The sequence below is a fragment of the Oncorhynchus keta genome, chromosome 12 (assembly GCF_023373465.1).
Source record: "Oncorhynchus keta strain PuntledgeMale-10-30-2019 chromosome 12, Oket_V2, whole genome shotgun sequence".
NCBI lineage: Eukaryota > Metazoa > Chordata > Actinopteri > Salmoniformes > Salmonidae > Oncorhynchus > Oncorhynchus keta.
The window spans coordinates 45,290,530-45,310,867 of NC_068432.1; the positions used below are offsets into that span (position 1 = coordinate 45,290,530).

General features: G+C 43.1%; 1 protein-coding gene and 1 long non-coding RNA gene across 2 annotated transcripts; one reads left to right on the top strand and one right to left on the bottom strand.

Annotated features, from left to right (window-relative positions):
• Positions 1–507: 507 nt before the first annotated feature.
• Positions 508–11,076, bottom strand: LOC118391554 (GTP:AMP phosphotransferase AK3, mitochondrial-like). Its single transcript, XM_035783052.2, has 5 exons — positions 10,568–11,076; positions 7,299–7,418; positions 4,002–4,174; positions 1,444–1,562; positions 508–1,143 (listed from the first exon to the last, which is right to left on the bottom strand). Exons 1-5 carry the CDS (start codon positions 10,713–10,715, stop codon positions 1,023–1,025), a joined length of 681 nt encoding a protein of 226 aa, XP_035638945.1. The 5' UTR covers positions 10,716–11,076; the 3' UTR covers positions 508–1,022.
• Positions 11,077–12,735: 1,659 nt separating this feature from the next.
• On the top strand, positions 12,736–17,517 carry LOC127906400 (uncharacterized). Its single transcript, XR_008061211.1, has 4 exons — positions 12,736–13,062; positions 13,513–13,729; positions 15,499–15,672; positions 15,973–17,517. It is a non-coding gene; the product is annotated as an uncharacterized LOC127906400 (long non-coding RNA).
• Positions 17,518–20,338: the final 2,821 nt, after the last annotated feature.

The following is a 20,338-nucleotide window of genomic DNA, read 5'->3' on the forward strand; positions in this document are numbered from 1 at the left end:
TTGAGCCTTGTCCTGATTATTCTGACTCTGTGTGAATTTTGGCAGCATCAAGTTTATCACCGTGCAGTTCCACCACCCTTCATGACTTATTTCATCTGTAGCCTAATAAACTGTATGGTTTCCTGAGTCGTAGTTGGAGGATCATACACACTATATCATCGCGTGACTCCAAATGTACTTTCATATGGTTATTTCAATATTTTGCGCATAGACGTTTCCACCACTATTTACCGCATAATACATTTATTTTACTGACACAAAAAGATCCCACCATGTCGAACCAACAAATGATCTGTCAGCATTTACAAAATTACATCGAAACCTGTTTCCATCACAGCTGTCGTGATGATTTTATTTCATTTTATAGGATATGACTTCACTCAAATAAAACTGGATGGAAATGTGGTTACTATGGTAATAATATAACATTTCACTTTAACAATTTAAAATGTCAGCTTAAAATGGTGACAAATGTTTCCCTACAATCAGTGTCGTCAGTCATAGGCATAAAATCAGTATTTTTTTAATGTATTAATAACTGCATGGTGATTCACATTTTCCATCATTTAAAAACTTCTACTACATGATAAAGTACAGTCGACAACAGGCACTTGGCCCTACAAACATGGATTAATTCAAGACCACTTCACATAATGGCACTTTAGCCTCAAGTCTTGTCCTGTCCACCCACCCACACACACACAGACCAAGGACACAAATCCACATCACCTAGCAACAAGTTACATATGGAGTATCCTGATCCCAGATACTACGATCGATGTTTAGCTTGACAGTGACAATAAGAGTTGGCAAGACAGCATAAACAGATCTGGGATCAGGCGACATGGAATGAACAGAGAGAATGTGACATTGGTTGAACAAGTGGTCCTTATCCAACTACAATATGTTGTACTAAGTGGCATGGTCTTATATAGGCACAGAGATACTGCTATGGTTTGGACCAAAGAGTTAAGTTCCATTTAAGGTGTGTTAAACTAATCCATCCGTTCCCAGGGTGGATTCTAGGCTTTCCCAACAACCTTATCATTTTGGGGGAAGAGTTTTTTGGACAGAAATGCCTGAATGTGAGGCCAGATCTTGTTGGTTTCCGTTCCTGAGAATGTCTCCAACATCCCTTTGCTCCTGTTGGTAGAAACAGTCATCATAATAAACATAAGCACTAGTTTTGAAACGTTTTGAAACAGGTAGGTACTCCCTGATTGTCTCCAATAAGAACACATATTTCCGCATTCCATTGCAAAATGTTTTTGCTACAGTCTAGTCTACTGAATACAACCTAGTACTCAACTACATAATGCTTTCAAGACAGACAGACAGACAGACAGACAGACAGAGACAGACAGACAGACAGACAGACAGACAGACAGACAGACAGACAGACAGACAGACAGACAGACAGACAGACAGAGTTTGGGACATTACCTGTAGTACTCCAACACGGGTTGTGTCTGGTTTTCGTAGGACCTCAGCCTCCTGGTGATGGTCTCTGGTGTGTCATCGTCTCTCTGAATCAGAGGCTCTCCAGTGACATCATCAAGGCCCTTTAGCCAGGAGGACCAACCAAAACAGACCAAACAGTGAGCGTGTTAAGATATGCCATTTAACAGATACTTTTATCCATAGCAATTTACAATGGTGCGTGCATACATTTTCATATAGGGGGCCCAAGCAGGAATCAAACCCACGGTCCTGGCGTTGCTAGCATCTTACACAAACTGAGCTACACTGAGGTATATAGCCTAGTGGTTAGAGCATTGGGCCAGTAACCGAAAGGTTGCGAGATCAAATCCCAGAGCTGACAAAGTAAAAAAAAATGTTGTTCTGCCCCTGAACAAGGCAGTTAACCCACTGTTCCTAGACCAGTTAACCCACTGTTCCTAGACCAGTTAACCCACTGTTCCTAGACCAGTTAACCCACTGTTCCTAGACCAGTTAACCCACTGTTCCTAGACCAGTTAACCCACTGTTCCTAGACCAGTTAACCCACTGTTCCTAGGCCAGTTAACCCACTGTTCCTAGGCCAGTTAACCCACTGTTCCTAGGCCAGTTAACCCACTGTTCCTAGGCCAGTTAACCCACTGTTCCTAGGCCAGTTAACCCACTGTTCCTAGGCCAGTTAACCCACTGTTCCTAGGCCGTCATTGTAAATAAGAATTTGTTCTTAACTGACTTGCCTAGTTAAACAAAGGTTAAATCATAAAATATTTAAATATTGTACGATTTAGTAGTCCAACATACTGACATAGTGGTACGTAAAAGTGTAAATCACACAGCCTAAGCCAGTACTGCCTGATTTAAGAAATGCATGGAGGGGGAAGTGAACAATCATGCAGAAACCTGTATGGTTAGTAGAAGAAAAGAAAACAACCTATCATGACCTTGCCTTAGGTGGCACAGAAAGCAAACTTGAACAGACCCTTGAGAAAGAGAAAGTAGACCATATACACCTCCCTCCCAGATCAAGCAGCCTCTGAAGTGCAAAGATTAGTAAGAGGCTGTCATCTACTGAAGTTTCATCCTGTTTGCACAATTCACATGAAACACTGCTTTTTTGACTACATTTGCACCTCTATTGTATGAATTATTAGTCCTCTCAGACTCAACACGTTGGAATACAAACACTACTGTAGGTAAGTGTTTAACCTGAAAGTCTTACTATTCAAATTGCATTCAACCTCCTACCAGCATGTTTGTAATTGCAAAAAAGCAACACTAACACAGGTATAATGCACAGGCTCACAATGCACAGGCTCACAATGCACAGGCTCTAAAGAGCAGAATACAGAAAGCTGCTGGGAGAGGTGAAGGAGATTTCATTAAGTGTTCTTTTCATGGTTAAGAACAGTCGCTCTTGTCATTAGCTAGCTTTAGCTAAATATCAAGCTGCTCTTTTAAAAGCTCCTAATTCACCATGCTACCACCTTTTGAAATCGTAATGCTTTGAGCACAGGCTTTAGCCTGTTTGGAGTGCCAGGTGGGCAGGGTTTGCAATTTTAGGACTTTTCTATTGGTTTCATTGCGCCAGGCAAGTTCAATCAAACACAGCTCAAGTATATGAAATGATTCCAAATACTATTTGAACCCAGGTGTACTAACAATGTCTTGTTTTCTCCAGTTTAAAATGCATGGACGAGAGCAAAAGGTCCCCACTTGGATTGCCACAGCAAACAAATGCCACACTGGATGCGTTCGGAAATGGCACCCTATTCCCTGTATAGGCCATAGGGCTCTGGTCTAAAGTAGTGCACTATATAGGGAACAGGGTGTCATTTGGGATGCACCATTGTTTTATCTGTCTAATCCCTTCTTCCTCCATCTGTCTCTCTTTCTCCTCTAAATCTCTCCACGCCGCAGGTACACGCAGTCTGTGCCCTACTTTAACGTTTAAGGATTGTTTTTTTTATTTTAGTACCCATATTTTGAAAGCATGACTTGTAAGTGAGCCAGGCGCTGTCAGGTGGTTGCATGGTGAAAGAGCAGCTTGAGATTCAGCTAAAGCTAGCGAACGACAAGAGCAACTGTGTGGTGGGAGAGATGGAACAATTTAAAAAAAGAGGTCTTATCAAATATTTTTTTTTAAATACACACAGTGTATACGTGTGTTTCTACTATCCTGTTACATGGTTATTACATGTGTAATCATTCTAATTATGTTGTAATAAGGCCTGTGTGTTAAAACTTGGCCACATACATTTGGAGCAGAAGCTTTAATATAGCTCAGTAGTATTTTTTTAAATTTATTTTATTTTACCTTTATTTAACCAGGCAAGTCAGTTAAGAACACATTCTTATTTTCAATGACGGCCTGGGAACAGTGGGTTAACTGCCTGTTTAGGGGCAGAACGACAGATTTGTACCTTGTCAGCTCGGGGGTTTGAACTCGCAACCTTCCGGTTACTAGTCCAACGCTCTAGCCACTAGGCTACGCTGCCGCCCCGTATGTAGCCGTCAAATACATCCGTGACTCAGACTATACTTACAGAGATCTTGGGTGGGTTGAAGTCGATGTTGTAGACGCGTCCGCTAGGCAGGTGGAGCCAGCGAGAGGTCAGTCTCCGTTTGATGGTCTGGAAAGGAACGTCCATGTTGATGACTGTGTCCACCCTGCACACGCCGTCTAGAGTCTCCGCCTGAGTCACGGTGCGGGGGAACCCTTCCAGACAGGAGAGACCAGTGGAAGCATAGAGATATATAATACACTACTGGTTGATGTTATAAACCTTCATAGCTTGAGAATGTCCATTCCAGAGTTTTATGTTCACAATCTTCCCAAGGGGGAACCCTGACAGGAAAGTAGAGGCCCAGAGACATGGCTCTTTTCCAATTCATCTTTCTGCGATTCCTCTCATCTCTTCTCGCCTCCTCCTTAACCGTATAGGTGGAAAAGGTCCAAGGTTCCTTCCCTCGTACCTTCTTCTTCAATGCATTTCAAGTTCCTTGGTGTCCACATCACCAACAAACTGTCACAAAACACACCAAGACAGACGTGAAGAAGGCACGACAACGCCTTTTCCCCCTCAGGAGACTGAAAAGATTTGGCATGGGTCCCCAGAACCTCAAAAAGTTCTACAGCTGCACCATCTAGAGCATCCTGACCGGTTGCATCACCGCCTGGTATGGCAACTGCTCGGCATCCGACCGCAAGGCACGACAAAGGGTAGTGCGTAGCGCCCAGTACATCACTGGGGCCAAGCTTCCTGCCATACAGGACCTATATACTAGGTGGTGTCAGAGGAAGGCCCAAAAATTGCCAACTTAGACTGTTCTCTCTGCTACAGTACGGCAAGTGGTACTAAAGGGCCAAGTCAAGGTCCAAAAGGCTCCTAAACAGCTTCTACCCCCAAGCCATGAGATTGCAGAACAATTATTCAAATGTTAATCGCTGTTTATTATCTATGCATAGTCACTTTACCCCTACTTACAGTGCCTTCAGAAAGTATTCAGACCCCTTGACTTTTTCCACATTTTGTTACGTTACAGCCTTATTCTATTTTTAAATCCTCAGCAATATACAGCCACACACACACACACACACACACACACACACACACACACACACACACACACACACACACACACACACACACACACACACACACACACACACACACACACACACACACACACACACACACACACACACACACACACACACACACACACACACACAATAATGACAAAATAACATTTTGCAAATATATAATAAAATAAAATACCTTAATATAAGTAATCAGACCCTTTGCTATGAGAATTGAATTTGACCACAGGTGCATCCAGTTTCCATTGACCATCCTTGAGATGTTTCTACAACTTGATTGGAGTCCACCAGTGGTAAATTCAATTGATTGGATATGATTTGGAAAGACACACACCTGTCTATATAAGGTCCCACAGTTGACAGTGCATGTCAGAGCAAAAACCAAGCCATGAGGTGGAAGGAATTGTCCGTAAAACTCCAAGACAGGATTGTGTTGAGGCACAGATCTGGGGAAGGCTACCAAAACATGTCTGCAGCATTGAAGGTCCCCAAGACCACAGTGGCTTCCATTATTCTTAAAATGGAAGAAGTTTGGAACCACCAAAACTCTTCCTAGAGCTGGCCGCCCAGCCGAACTGAGCGATCGGGGGGGCTTTGTCAGGGGGTTGACCAAGAACCCAATCGTCACTCTGACTAGAGTTCCTCTGTGGAGTTTTGTTCATTTATTTATGTAGTCACTCCCTGAACTTGCTTCCCGACTCTCAGCGTACATCGTCACAGAATGACGACTCAACAAAGGGAAGCATCAGGGAATGTTTGTTTGTTTAGTTTTGGTGTTGGAGGTGATGTCGGGTCCGGGTGTCCGACCCGGAGCTACCTGGGAGGCCTCAGCGGGCTCGACAGGCTCCCGTGCCTCAGCGGGCTCGACAGGCTCCCGTGCCTCAGCGGGCTCGACAGGCTCCCGTGCCTCAGCGGGCTCGACAGGCTCCCGTGCCTCAGCGGGCTCGACAGGCTCCCGTGCCTCAGCGGGCTCGACAGGCTCCCGTGCCTCAGCGGGCTCGACAGGCTCCCGTGCCTCAGCGGGCTTGACATGCTCGGTGCAGATGTTGGCTGTAATCAATGGCTACTGGTTGGGATTTGTACGTATTGGTCACTGTGGGGACGACGTCGTCAATACACTTAATGATGAAGCTGGTGACTGAGGTGGTCTTAGTGCCAGCATCAGTTTGTGGTGGTAAATAGACGGCTATGAATAATATAGATGAGATCTCTCTTGGTAGAGCTTATCATTAGGTAATCTCCCTCAGACGAGCAATACCTAGAAACTTATTTAACATTAGACATCGCACACCAGCAGTTATTGACAAATAGACACACACCCCAGCTCCTCTTCTTACCAGACGTAGCTGCTTTGTCCTACCGATGTACGGAAAACCCAGCCACCTCTATATTATCCATGTCGTTGTTCAGCCACATCTTAGTGAAACATAAGATATTACAGTTTTTTATGTCCCGTAGATAGGATAAGCTTGACCGTAGATCATAAAGTTTGTTTTCAGTGATTTCACGTTCCAGTGATTTCACGTTGCCCAATAATTGTAATGGCAATGATAATGTAAATTTACTCACTCGCCTACAAATCCTAACAGGGCACCCCGACCTTCTCCCTCGGTATCTCCGCCCCTTTCTTCACGCTAATGACGGAGATTTGGGCCTGTTCTCCGGAAAGCAGCATATCCTTTGTGTCGGACTTATTAAAGAAAAAAATCTTTGTCCAGTTTGTGGTGAGTAATCGCTGTTCTGATGTCCAGACGCTCTTTTCGGTCATAAGAGTCGGTAGCAGCAAATTTGTGTACAAAATAAGCTGCAAACAATGCAAAAAAATAAATAAATAGCACAGTTGGTTAGGAGCCCGTAAAACGACAGCCATCCCTTCTGGCACCATTATCAAGAATAGCTTAACGAGTGCAGGTGCTGCTTACTGTTCAGCAGCAAGCTGTTCAAATAATTTAAATGTTTCCTAGAAACAAATCCAAAGCATATTCCTACTCACTTGAAGGTGTCTGGAGTGTACTGAATGCCTTTTTAAAACATATGCCTATTGCCTTGTCTATGTTGATGTGTCTAAATCTGAGTAATGGGTGGCCTGGCTGGTCTAGCGGTAATGCTGCAGCTTCCAACACATTGTTTAAGTCCGACCTATATTGCCCTTTGATACAAACTTTATCTTTCCCCATTGTCATCCTCCCTCTCGCTCGCTGTTGGCGAAATGCGTGTGGTGCAGGTGCTTACTGCTTACCGTCCAGCAGCCAGCTGCTCTGCTCTATGCTCCTCATCTCTGTCAGGATGAGACGGGAGATGACATCATCAGGTACCAGCTGACCCTGATCGATGCATGACTTCATCAGAAGACCCAGCTCTGCAAGAAATCACGGAGGAACATAAAGATCAGAGCTGTCATCTTTAGTATTTAAACATGTACACATTATGCACTTCATCAGAAGACCTATGTCTGCCAGGAGAGGAGATACACAGAGCAACATAAAGCTAAGACCTAGGTCTGCCAGGAGAGGAGATACACAGAGCAACATAAAGCTAAGACCTAGGTCTGCCAGGAGAGGAGATACACAGAGCAACATAAAGCTAAGACCTAGCTCTGCCAGGAGAGGAGATACACAGAGCAACATAAAGCTAAGACCTAGGTGTGCCAGGAGAGGAGATACACAGAGCAACATAAAGCTAAGACCTAGCTCTGCCAGGAGAGGAGATACACAGAGCAACATAAAGCTAAGACCTTGCTCTGCCAGGAGAGGAGATACACAGAGCAACATAAAGCTAAGACCTAGCTCTGCCAGGAGAGGAGGTACTCAGAGCAACATAAAGCTAAGACCTAGGTGTGCCAGGAGAGGATGTACTCAGAGCAACATAAAGCTAAGACCTAGCTCTGCCAGGAGAGGAGGTACTCAGAGCAACATAAAGCTAAGACCTAGGTCTGCCAGGAGAGGAGATACACAGAGCAACATAAAGCTAAGACCTAGCTCTGCCAGGAGAGGAGATACACAGAGCAACATAAAGCTAAGACCTAGCTCTGCCAGGAGAGGAGATACACAGAGCAACATAAAGCTAAGACCTAGCTCTGCCAGGAGAGGAGATACACAGAGCAACATAAAGCTAAGACCTAGCTCTGCCAGGAGAGGAGGTACTCAGAGCAACATAAAGCTAAGACCTAGGTCTGCCAGGAGAGGAGGTACTCAGAGCAACATAAAGCTAAGACCTAGGTCTGCCAGGAGAGGAGGTACTCAGAGCAACATAAAGCTAAGACCTAGCTCTGCCAGGAGAGGAGGTACTCAGAGCAACATAAAGCTAAGACCTAGCTCTGCCAGGAGAGGAGGTACTCAAGAGAAACATAAAGCTAAGACCTAGCTCTGCCAGGAGAGGAGATACACAGAGCAACATAAAGCTAAGACCTTGCTCTGCCAGGAGAGGAGATACACAGAGCAACATAAAGCTAAGACCTAGCTCTGCCAGGAGAGGAGGTACTCAGAGCAACATAAAGCTAAGATCTAGCTCTGCCAGGAGAGGAGGTACTCAGAGCAACATAAAGCTAAGATCTAGCTCTGCCAGGAGAGGAGTTACTCAGAGCAACATAAAGCTAAGACCTAGGTCTGCCAGGAGAGGAGGTACTCAGAGCAACATAAAGCTAAGATCTAGCTCTGCCAGGAGAGGATGCAGAATAACACAAGGATCAGAGCTGTGATCTTAACTTTTTATTATCTCAGAAGACCCCGTTCTGAAAGGATAAAACACAAAGCTGTCATATATATTTTCCTGCTCTGCCAGAAGAAGAGATACAGGAACACAAAGAGCTCAGCTCTGTCAATAAATTATTCAAATTACAAAGTTCTCTCTGCCTCATGTAAAAATTTGTAGAACTGCAGGAAATTAGCTTGAAAAGGTACAAAATGTTCTCTCCAATGCCAAGAGGCGGGCCTTTAAAATGTTAATTCCCAGGCCCCGAGGGCAATGCACTGCCGAAGTCATAACTCCTTGTTTGCTATTTTTTCATCTCACTCGAATAGTGTTCTGATTATGAGGGGGTCCTTGATTCATTTGCTATCATAAAAGCGGTCCCCGGCCCCAAAAAAGTTTGAGTCTGTCTGACTATAATACAGAAAATAATTCCTATAACAGTTGGGGGAGGAGGTTTTGCAGGCCTGGGCCATTTAAGGAGCAGCATAGAATGCTAGCCTACTGTGCACAGTGGAGCTCATCTCAGGCTAGAACAAAGAAGCTACACACCACACTGAAAATAATTCAGGCTTGCATTCTTTGAACTATTACATTCTTTGAGGACTTGGCACATGGCTTGCTGTGTGCCAAGTGTGTGTGTACTTTTTTTTTTAAATGTACTATTAAACTGATAACTAGATCACAGATTGTATGGGCAATAAAACAAAGTATTTTGTCATGTTTTAAATGTGGGTGTTCTGAAAGAACTCTATAGTCCTTTATGGGTTTCATTTCATTCCAGTGTGGGAGAAAAAGGAGCAAGGGCGTGTGGGAACAAAGTCCTTGAAAGTCAGTGGTCTGCTATAGGCTACTCCTCAGTTTATGATGGTCCTCACATCTGATGGGACTTCAGTCAAGATAAGAGCTTGAGCAGCGTGATAATAAGTTGCAGTTACATACCGGACCACATTACCTTCACTATAGAAAGCTCAGGTGGCAGGTAGTTCAGATATCAGGTTACCTGTGCACAGGTCTACTATAGCTGTAGAAATCGTTTTTTTCTTTAACAACTCTTCTTTCCACTCGATAATATAAGATCAGGGTCTTGTCTGCTCACCAGTCAGACTCGAGCTTTTTGCAGCAAGATAAGAATATGATTGTGGAACTGGACTGAACTGTTTCTCTTATCATAGCCAGACCAGAACAACACTTTTTTTGTTACTGCTGGGGAGAATTTTGTTTGCAATGTATTGTAACTGCGTAGCTGAAATCTCTGAAATCTTTAATTTAAATAAATAAAAATAAACTCTTTCCTTCTCCCAAGGAGAGTCGGATAATGACCAACCACCATCGTCGTTTTCAAGACATCGCATGCTTCATTGCATCACCTTGTGGATAACAGTGTTTACATGTTGTGCATAACATCCAAAAGAATCTGATTGCATCCGATATTTTCATATTCATTTTAGTTTATGAATGATTATTTTTTACAAGTATTAATATCACACCTACAATTTACCCACTGGGCACACACTAGTTGAATCAACGTTGTTTTCCACGTAATCTGTTGAACCAACGTGGAATAGACGTTGAATTTACGTCCGTGTCCAGTGGGTCTGAACATGGTAGCAACATCTACGCTATCCAATGTGTTAACTGCTGCTGTTCATGCATGAGCAACACCAAACACAAGCAAGTGGGAACAATCTGACTACTTAGAGAAAACTGACTAGGGTATGGTTTACTTCACATTCTGCTTGTTTTCATCAGCCATAGCAGCCATTTCCATTATCTGCTTTATGTGGAGAGGTTTAGAACTGCACCATGGTCTAATCTTACCTGTTTGGGCTTTAATGTTGGCTCTCAAAAGGTCTCCACTTGAAAGATGCGATAATCCGAAACGTTTTACTATGCGCCCCGACACTGTGCCCTTCCCTGAACCTGGAGGTCCCATGATAACCGCCCGGAATATCTTTTGTTGAACCATTTTCCAATGTTATTGTTGTAATCAGCACGTCCTTCCCATAAAACTGTAATTTGTGCGTTTAGACGAGAACTTCTGTTCGATCAGAATTCTCCATGCACCCTTGCTGGCCAAGTCTATCCACTGTGTGCAAAAGTGCAATCGCCTACTGCGGACGACTCCTGTAGCAGTTCTAGTTTGGCTCTTGAAATGAGCTCTTTTTTCGAAGACCTTGACGCGGATAGAGGAGGAAGAAGTTCATAACAAGAAAACTGCTTTGTCTCGCTACTCGGTGAGGACGCTCGCATCCACACACCCCCAATCTAACGACGTCAGGAATAATAGCGCACTCTGGCGGTCTTTGGGTCTGACATCCACCGTTTCGCCGGCTGCTTTACCATCGCTCACAGTTTTACATCAGAATTAGACGTTCACCCATGTTTCTCAAATGTCAAATGTCGAAGTTGTCCTGTGAATTGTATAACACACTTTATTGCCTACTCTGTAGGAATTAAATTAATAATACCCTTTGCCCTAGATATGCACCACATTATTTTCTGCTGTTTGGTGTTTTCTAAATAAGGACATGCTATGGTTTTTTTGTGTGGATTTATGGCCTTTTATTTAGACCAAAATAGTCGTAGGCCTATTGTTATTTAGTCATATTATTCCTAGTTTAAATTTGTGTTGCTGTTCTGGTCCATTAGTGTTCTTTATTTTGTCATGTTGTGTGTGGACCCCAGGATGAAAAGCTGCTGCTTCAGCTACTGAGGATACGAATTAAAATCCCAATAACATAGAATACCATGTTGAGAGATAATGGGTAGGTTAAAGCGATGTCCATATGCTTCCCAGTAGAAACACATCAGAATAAGTTTTTGTTCGTTTTGGACTTCGGTAAGGTCTTTTTTTCGGATGTTCTGTCACACAACATTTTTTCTCATGGCAAACCGAAGTTCCGGAGCCAATGTGTATTCCCCTTTGTCAATGATTGGTCAACTGTAGGTATTCTTCAATAAAGTATTTTTGTCATTCAACAAGAGACAACTTGTTATCAGGTATGTTTAAGTCAGCGAGTGAAGTCGGGGGAAGTGCATCCAGTGATGCCAATTTAGCAATTTTGTTGCTAGATTTAGCTACCTTTTTTTCAAACAGCAACTAACAAATTTAGCTACTTTTAAAAATGTATTTGGAAATTTTAGCAACTTTTGAAAAGTGACTCAAACGCTAAAATGCACGCATTTTCCCTCTAAATTACACAAAAACGAAATTCTCTGTCACACACTCAGTCACTACACACGTGCCTGGCATTGAGTGACGTCAACAGCAAGCGCTCAGCTCGTGCACAGACAGCAGCAGGCCAGCCAGAATTTCAGTAAATTGCAGATAATAGTTGCAGCAGTAGTACGGCTTCGACGAGCCAAACCAAATGAATATAGTTGCTCACGAATGTTTGATCTTGAACAGAACTTACTTCAATCAACATGTCTCAATCAAAATTGTACAGCCTGAAGTACAGAAAAGAGTGGGTTGTTGCTAGTCCGCGTTCTGACTTGGAATTCTGAGTTGAATGACCATTCAAAACGATTTTCCCAGTCTGAGTTTATTTTTAAAAAATTGAACGCAGTGAAGTCAGAAGTCAGAGATTTCCAAGTTGTCTTGAACGCGGCAGTATCCTTAGTCCCCAGTGGGAAGATTTTTATAACCATAATGCAACACACTTTGAAGACTTGACAAAAGTGATCCGCTCGAACGCGCCCAATGATTTAGGCTAGATAAATTAATGAACAATTGATGATATATATATATTTTTTTTTACCCCTTGCACGGTCAACAGGTTTGTCAATATTGTGAGAAAGCATTTCTGTCACTGTGTGAGCAGCGTTGACTCTCTCTTACTGAACCTTGTGCGCTACGTAGTTTGATATAGCCTGCCTATGGTCGTATAAAATAATTAAAATAAAGAAGTGTTGGAGCGCCACCTGGAGAAATACTGCTTCGTCTTGCTTTTGGGTTGTCACTCGTTACCACAGCCACGAAATCAAAAGTGTATATCGTAAAAATTAATTATTACAAATAATGGTTTCTGGTCTTAATTTAAGGTTAGGCATAAGGTTAGCAGTGTGGTTAGGGTTTGGTTTAAAGTCTTATTTTAAGATAAAATGTAGAAGTTGGCGGGGGTTAGCCAATTACGCCTTTGTAGTTGTGGTAACTAGTGACTACTATCAACATGTGTGGAAATAACAACAACACGGCGAGCCGGGAGCTCACCTACGATGGTTGTAATCTTTTCAGACAAACACCAGTGTTATCAACGCTAAATTGCAAAAGCAAAACTTACGATCTAAAGAGGATAACCCAGAACTCCGAGGTAAGTGGGCTACAAAACATCGTCGCAGTATTACACGAGAGCTAGCTGTTACTACGCAGTTACAAGTTCACCCATGCCAGCACGCCCAAGTAGACTGAATTGTTGCTTGTTGGCACAAAAAACATGGACATCAGTCAACCGGACAAGTTATTGAACAACATCGTATGCAGGATGAATAGGGAACAGAATAATAAATATGTATGTGATCCTTTTTGATGACATGTCGTTTGTCTCTAGTTTATAATCTGTTTTGTTTGTGTTCAACCAAAGACTAACGATGTCTCTTTTGTAGAATATGCTTTTATCACCACATACACATTTAATCCTACAAATTAGTTATTTGTAGACGCACAGTCCATTTAATGCTGCATATGCCATAGACAAGATGTGGTTGTCTCTGGGGTGGAGCTAAACCTTTATTGACTGATTGTAATGACTCTTATCTTCTAGATTTTGTAGCCAGCTTCATCAGGCTTCTGGACAAGGTAACCTAAGGGACCAAAATTGAAATCAGGTCATGAAAGGATGAATGCAGTGTTGCCAACTCCTCAGTAAGGAAAGTAGCTATTGGCTGTCCTAACTGACGTCATCGCTTAATTTGCATAATTGGCCATGTGCACGTAATTGTGATGGACGCTGTAGGAATAACGTCTTGGAGAGACAAAAGGTGAGTAAATATCACCCGAAATATGTTTAGAACTGAAAAAAAAAAAATAAATGTCACAATTCCAACCCTCCTCCTTTATCCGGGCTTGGGACCGGCAAAAGAGACCCTCTGGCGGAGTTACTTAGTGTTTAATTTAATTATTTTTGGCGGGGGGTTTGGTTTTTAACCTTATGGTCCATTTAGGAGCCAACAACAAGTCACAGTAAAACCATGAACATTTTTAACCATAACATTTTTTACATTGTGTACAAAAAAAATCTAACTGGATTTTTTAACTGAACATCTCCTGCTCTGACTGGGCCGCCTGTGAGTGCTTTGGGGCGGGGGCGGGGCTCCAAAAGTCTCCAATAACACCAGAAAAAGTCGCTAGATTTGTCGCTAGTCGCTTTTTTTTGAAAATGTCTCACTAGAGGGGTCTGAATACTCGCTAAATATAGCGACAAAGTCGCTAAATTGGCTACACTGGATGAATGGCTACAGCCAGTGCATATCACACCCCCAAAAGACTGATGTTGTTTGTACTCTGCAGCCACATACCTGTGAATGCATGCATGTACATCAAACTGTCCATGGCAGTTCACACTTCAGTGTCACACACATGAACTCATCAGCCCTTCAAGGATAATGAACATATTGGTATTACTAAAACATGCATAATCATTTGTAACCCTGGCCCTGTAATATTATTGATTATCAGTAATGATCTCTCCTTGTAACATGAATGTTGCCCACCAGCTCTTGACTGTATTTTAAATTGGGAAATGTTTCCAATCTATTTTGGAGGCCTTGGACCCCCTCACATTGTCATAGATGTTGAAACACAGCATTTGCAAGGCACATGCTCGTTGCGTCTGTGGACAAATCAAATCAAATTTTATTTGTCACATACACATGGTTAGCAGATGTTAATGCGAGTGTAGCGAAATGCTTGTGCTTCTAGTTCCGACAATGCAGTGATAACCAACAAGTAATCTAACAATTCCAAAACTACTGTCTTATACACAGTGTAGGGGGATAAGGAATATGTACATAAGGATATATGAATGAGTGATGGTACAGAGCAGCATACAGTAGATGGTATTGAGTACAGTATATACATATGAGATGAGTATGTAGACAAAGTAAACAAAGTGGCATAGTTAAAGTGGCTAGTGATACATGTATTACATAAGGATGCAGTCGATGATGTAGAGTACAGTATATACGTATGCATATGAGATGAATAATGTAGGGTAAGTAACATTATATAAGGTAACATTGTTTAAAGTGGCTAGTGATATATTTACATCATTTCCCATCAATTCCCATTATTAAAGTGGCTGGAGTTGGGTCAGTGTCAATGACAGTGTGTTGGCAGCAGCCACTCAATGTTAGTGGTGGCTGTTTAACAGTCTGATGGCCTTGAGAAAGAAGCTGTTTTTCAGTCTCTCGGTCCCAGCTTTGATGCACCTGTACTGACCTCGCCTTCTGGATGATAGCGGGGTGAACAGGCAGTGGCTCGGGTGGTTGTTGTCCTTGATGATCTTTATGGCCTTCCTGTAACATCGGGTGGTGTAGGTGTCCTGGAGGGCAGGTAGTTTGCCCCCGGTGATGCGTTGTGCAGACCTCACTACCCTCTGGAGAGCCTTACGGTTGAGGGCTCTCCAGAGGGTAGTGAGGTCTGCACAACTCTCAAGGCTATCAGACACAGATTAAGTTGAAGTGGAAACTCCCTGTTTCAAAAAAATGTCCCTACTGAACACAATCGTATCCTGATGCTGCCCCTGTAGGAACAGTGCTGTTCTACCAGCTAGGCCTGCTGTATGGCGTCGTGGTGGAACATGACTAACACCCAGCGCTCTCTGGGTTATTACCTGGTTTCCCTGCTCATGTGGGCTCCCTTTATGAAGCATCCTTTGAAGGCTGTGCTGAAGGGGATCACCAACAATCCCATTGACTTCTCGGTGAGACCATGTTCCTTTCCTACCTTAAAAGTACTTTGTGAAAACTGCTACCGTAAAAATGTCTTTATAAATATATTGATTATATCTGCCTGCTGAAAGGATGATATTGGTTATGTTCCAATTCTTCCCCCTTCTCTCAGAAGTGTGCACTCGTACAGAATTGGACTGCAGCTATTATTTTTCCTCTGTCCCGCAACAAGAAAATAGTTTAGAGATGATTCGTTGCAGAAACTTCTGTAGCCTGGTGTCCTTGATCAACCATATCTAAACTGTTTGGTATCACCAAAATAACGTTTCCAGTCAACAGAGGCATACCCAAGTGGCGCAGCGGTCTAAGGCAATGCTGGATGTCACTACAGCCCCTGGTTCGTTCCCAGGCTTTGTCACAACCGGCCGTGATCGGGCGGCCCACAATTGGCCCAGGGTTGCCTGGCATAGGGGAGGATTTGTCTGGGGGAGGGTAGTCCATCATTGTCAATAAGAATTTGTTTTTAACTGGTTTCCCTAGTAAAATACATTTTTTTAAATTAATAAAATAAAGAATTTTATCTCTAGTTATCTCTAATACTTACGATTCGACATGTTGAATGTGTCCTCCCATTTTCCACCTGTGGGCTGCAATTGTATTCCATTCTAGACCACGTGGTCATGTGAGAGTAAACTACAACATAATCTCCCACTTCTAAAAATGGAAAATGGTAGACCTTGGATAAAAGCTTATTTTAATTACCATGTTTTCTGTGCTAAACTGTGAAAATACAGCTCCCTACTACATCGCACAGTTCAGGCTTGATCTAATTTATCTCTACAGAAACTGCACATTGAGCTCACTGAAATCAAAAAAATTAACAAAATGGAATTCAAGTAATTGAACTGACGTCGTTCTACTGATTGAGAGAAGATCAAGTCTATCAGCCCAACAGATGTTTCCTTATAGCGCGAGCACACTGCCTGCTCCACTGACCTGTTGCTGGCTTTAGCCCATGGGTCTCCAACAGATAGCCCACCAATGAGCATCTCGCTAATCAATTCTGAAAGTACATGCATTTTTTTCACGTGTTCCATTGCAAACTGTCAGAAAATTACAGTTCCTGGCTACTACATTATCCCATCCCTGGTTAGCCACTATTTGCTTAAAAAGCCAAATGTAGGGGCCTCCTGAGTGGCACAGTGGTCTAAGACACTGCATCGCAGTGCTAGCTGTGCCACTAGAGATTCTGGGTTCGAGTCCAGGCTCTGTCTCAGCCGGACACGACCAGGAGACATGGGGCCAATTGTCCCAGCGTCATCCAACAAGATATTATATTTGTGTGCACTACGTCATCCAACAAGATATTATATTTGTGTGCACTACGTCATCCAACAAGATATTATATTTGTGTGCACTACGTCATCCAACAAGATATTATATTTGTGTGCACTACGTCATCCAACAAGATATTATTTTTGTGTGCACTACGTCATCCAACAAAATATTATTTTTGTGTGCACTACGTCATCCAACAAGATATTATATTTGTGTGCACTACGTCATCCAACAAGATATTATATTTGTGTGCCCTACGTCATCACTCACAGCCTTTTATCCACAACAAGTCCGTTTGATGGAAACACACCTCTGGTGGGGAAATGTGCATATTGTTTTTATGGAGATTGTAGAATATTTGCTTGAAAATTTAGTTTTAAGAATAGCAACAAAACTGGCTCTTCGTTTGTAGCTCTTTTAAGTCATGTTTAAGCTCTTATTTTTGGTGAAAGGACTATTTATTTAGCCCTGATGTCCCATAGAGGTCAGAAGACCTCTTTTCCAGGCCCGTATCCACAAAGCATTTTTGAGTAGGAGCGCTGATCTAGGATCTGTCCATATAATCTTATTCACTATGATCTAAAAGGCTAAACTGATACTAGATCAGCGCTCTTACTCAAAGATGCTTTGTGGACATGGGCCCTGGACTATGTATGACTCTCATTACAGCTGTTGTGTACAGTACACTGCATGCCAGGCACAGTGTGGCTTTACTTGGACTCCTTAATTCACACGTTTTAAATCCCCATCTGTTTATGTATAAAACAAATGTTTGCCATTCTTAGTGTGGTATGTACCATCAGACAGAAACAGACAGACAGCTGTCCCTCAGATACAGATTAGACTTGGCTCATCATTACAGGGGAATGTAGGTAAACAGGCTGGATGCGGTGTTTTACATGTTGTGATTGAGTCAGGCCCTCAACTGTGTTACAGACCCTTATGTGCTGCGGACATCTGGGCCGGTATTTACGAAGCTTGTCAAAGTAGGAATGCTGATCTAGAATCAGTGTCTCATTACATTTACATTTAAGTCATTTAGCAGACGCTCTTATCCAGAGCGACTTACAAATTGGTGCATTCACCTTATGACATCCAGTGGAACAGCCACTTTACAATAGTGCATCTAAATCTTTTAAGGGGGGTGAGAAGGATTACTTTATCCTATCCTAGGTATTCCTTAAAGAGGTGGGGTTTCAGGTGTCTCCGGAAGGTGGTGATTGACTCCGCTGTCCTGGCGTCGTGAGGGAGTGTGTTCCACCATTGGGGAGCCAGAGCAGCGAACAGTTTTGACTGGGCTGAGCGGGAACTGTACTTCCTCAGTGGTAGGGAGGCGAGCAGGCCAGAGGTGGATGAACGCAGTGCCCTTGTTTGGGTGTAGGGCCTGATCAGAGCCTGGAGGTACTGAGGTGCCGTTCCCCTCACAGCTCCGTAGGCAAGCACCATGGTCTTGTAGCGGATGCGAGCTTCAACTGGAAGCCAGTGGAAAGAGCGGAGGAGCGGGGTGACGTGAGAGAACTTGGGAAGGTTGAACACCAGACGGGCTGCGGCGTTCTGGATGAGTTGTAGGGGTTTAATGGCACAGGCAGGGAGCCCAGCCAACAGCGAGTTGCAGTAATCCAGACGGGAGATGACAAGTGCCTGGATTAGGACCTGCGCCGCTTCCTGTGTGAGGCAGGGTCGTACTCTGCGGATGTTGTAGAGCATGAACCTACAGGAACGGGCCACCGCCTTGATGTTAGTTGAGAACGACAGGGTGTTGTCCAGGATCACGCCAAGGTTCTTAGCGCTCTGGGAGGAGGACACAATGGAGTTGTCAACCGTGATGGCGAGATCATGGAACGGGCAGTCCTTCCCCGGGAGGAAGAGCAGCTCCGTCTTGCCGAGGTTCAGCTTGAGGTGGTGATCCGTCATCCACATTGATATGTCTGCCAGACATGCAGAGATGCGATTCGCCACCTGGTCATCAGAAGGGGGAAAGGAGAAGATTAATTGTGTGTCGTCTGCATAGCAATGATAGGAGAGACCATGTGAGGTTATGACAGAGCCAAGTGACTTGGTGTATAGCGAGAATAGGAGAGGGCCTAGAACAGAGCCCTGGGGGACACCAGTGGTGAGAGCGCGTGGTGAGGAGACAGATTCTCGCCACGCCACCTGGTAGGAGCGACCTGTCAGGTAGGACGCAATCCAAGCGTGGGCCGCGCCGGAGATGCCCAACTCGGAGAGTTGTCTCTCCCCCCATGTCCATATAATCGTATTCAGTATGACTGAGAAGGCAAAACTGATCCTAAATCAACACCCCTACTCTGAGATGGTTTGATAACACAGGCCCTGGTCAGTATGTTATAACCAGCGCGCCTGCATGGGTTTATCGAACACGAGTCGGTGACAGACAATGAAGCCTTGTGGTGTGAGAAATGTTAAGACTGTGTTAGGATGTCAGTCTAGACTATAGTGACTACCAATCTAGGGACACATTACACTGCATGTTCTATGTAATGTGCTTAATGGAGTGTTCATTAAAGTTTTTATAAGAGGGTGCAAAAGCATTCAGACCCCTTGGATTTCTTCACATTTGTTTGTGTTACAAAGTGGGATTAAATTTATTTTTTTGTCAACAATATGCACACACTCATAGTGGAAGATAAATTATATATATTTTTAAAGATAAATAAAATATTAGTAACTAAGTATTCCGCCCCTTTTTTGTTTAGGCAAGCCTAAATTAGTTCAGGAGTAAAATGGGCATTTATTGCACAATCCTGGTGAGCAAAGCTCTCATAGACTCAATGCCCAAAGGGTTTCTAACAGGTATTGACTCAGGGAGCTGAATACGACTGTATTTTAGTTAATATCCTTTTTTTAATTAAGATTTTACAAAGTGTTAGAATTTTTCTTCCACGTTGACATTAGATGATTTTGTGTAGATTGTTGACAAAAAATGACAAATCAATTTGAATCCCACTTTGTAACATAATAAAATGTGAAGAAATCCAAGGGGTCTGAATATTTTCGCAAGGCACTGTAGTTTTGTGATTTAACGTGTGAAGAAATGTGTCCCACGTCTTTAATCACCAGTGGAATGCAATAAGTGTTAATGTTGGTTAGCTAAGTGGTTGGTTTAAAAAGGCCATGAATTTAGGATTGTTGCGCTGACCAATAATTTGCATTGATTGAAGCTTAATGTTAAATTAAATAATACCATAATATCTAAACCAATATGACACCAATGTCAATGAAAATGTTCAAATCATCTTGGTTGGAGGTACACAATGCACTCCCTGCCTCTTGTGAGCCGTCTGGCCATTAGAGAACCACATACTTGATTTTTAACAGGGTTGTTAGCATTAGGAAAAAAAT

Excerpts from the sequence above, each read along its gene's own strand:
- LOC118391554 (XM_035783052.2), bottom strand. The coding sequence starts at position 10,715 with ATGGTTCAACAAAAGATATTCCGGGCGGTTATCATGGGACCTCCAGGT. Across the intron at positions 1,563-4,001 it reads TCAACCCACCCAAGATCTCT|GGCCTTGATGATGTCACTGG; the intron begins GTAAGTATAGTC and ends TCCTGGCTAAAG. Across the intron at positions 1,144-1,443 it reads CCCGTGTTGGAGTACTACAG|GAGCAAAGGGATGTTGGAGA; the intron begins GTAATGTCCCAA and ends TTCTACCAACAG.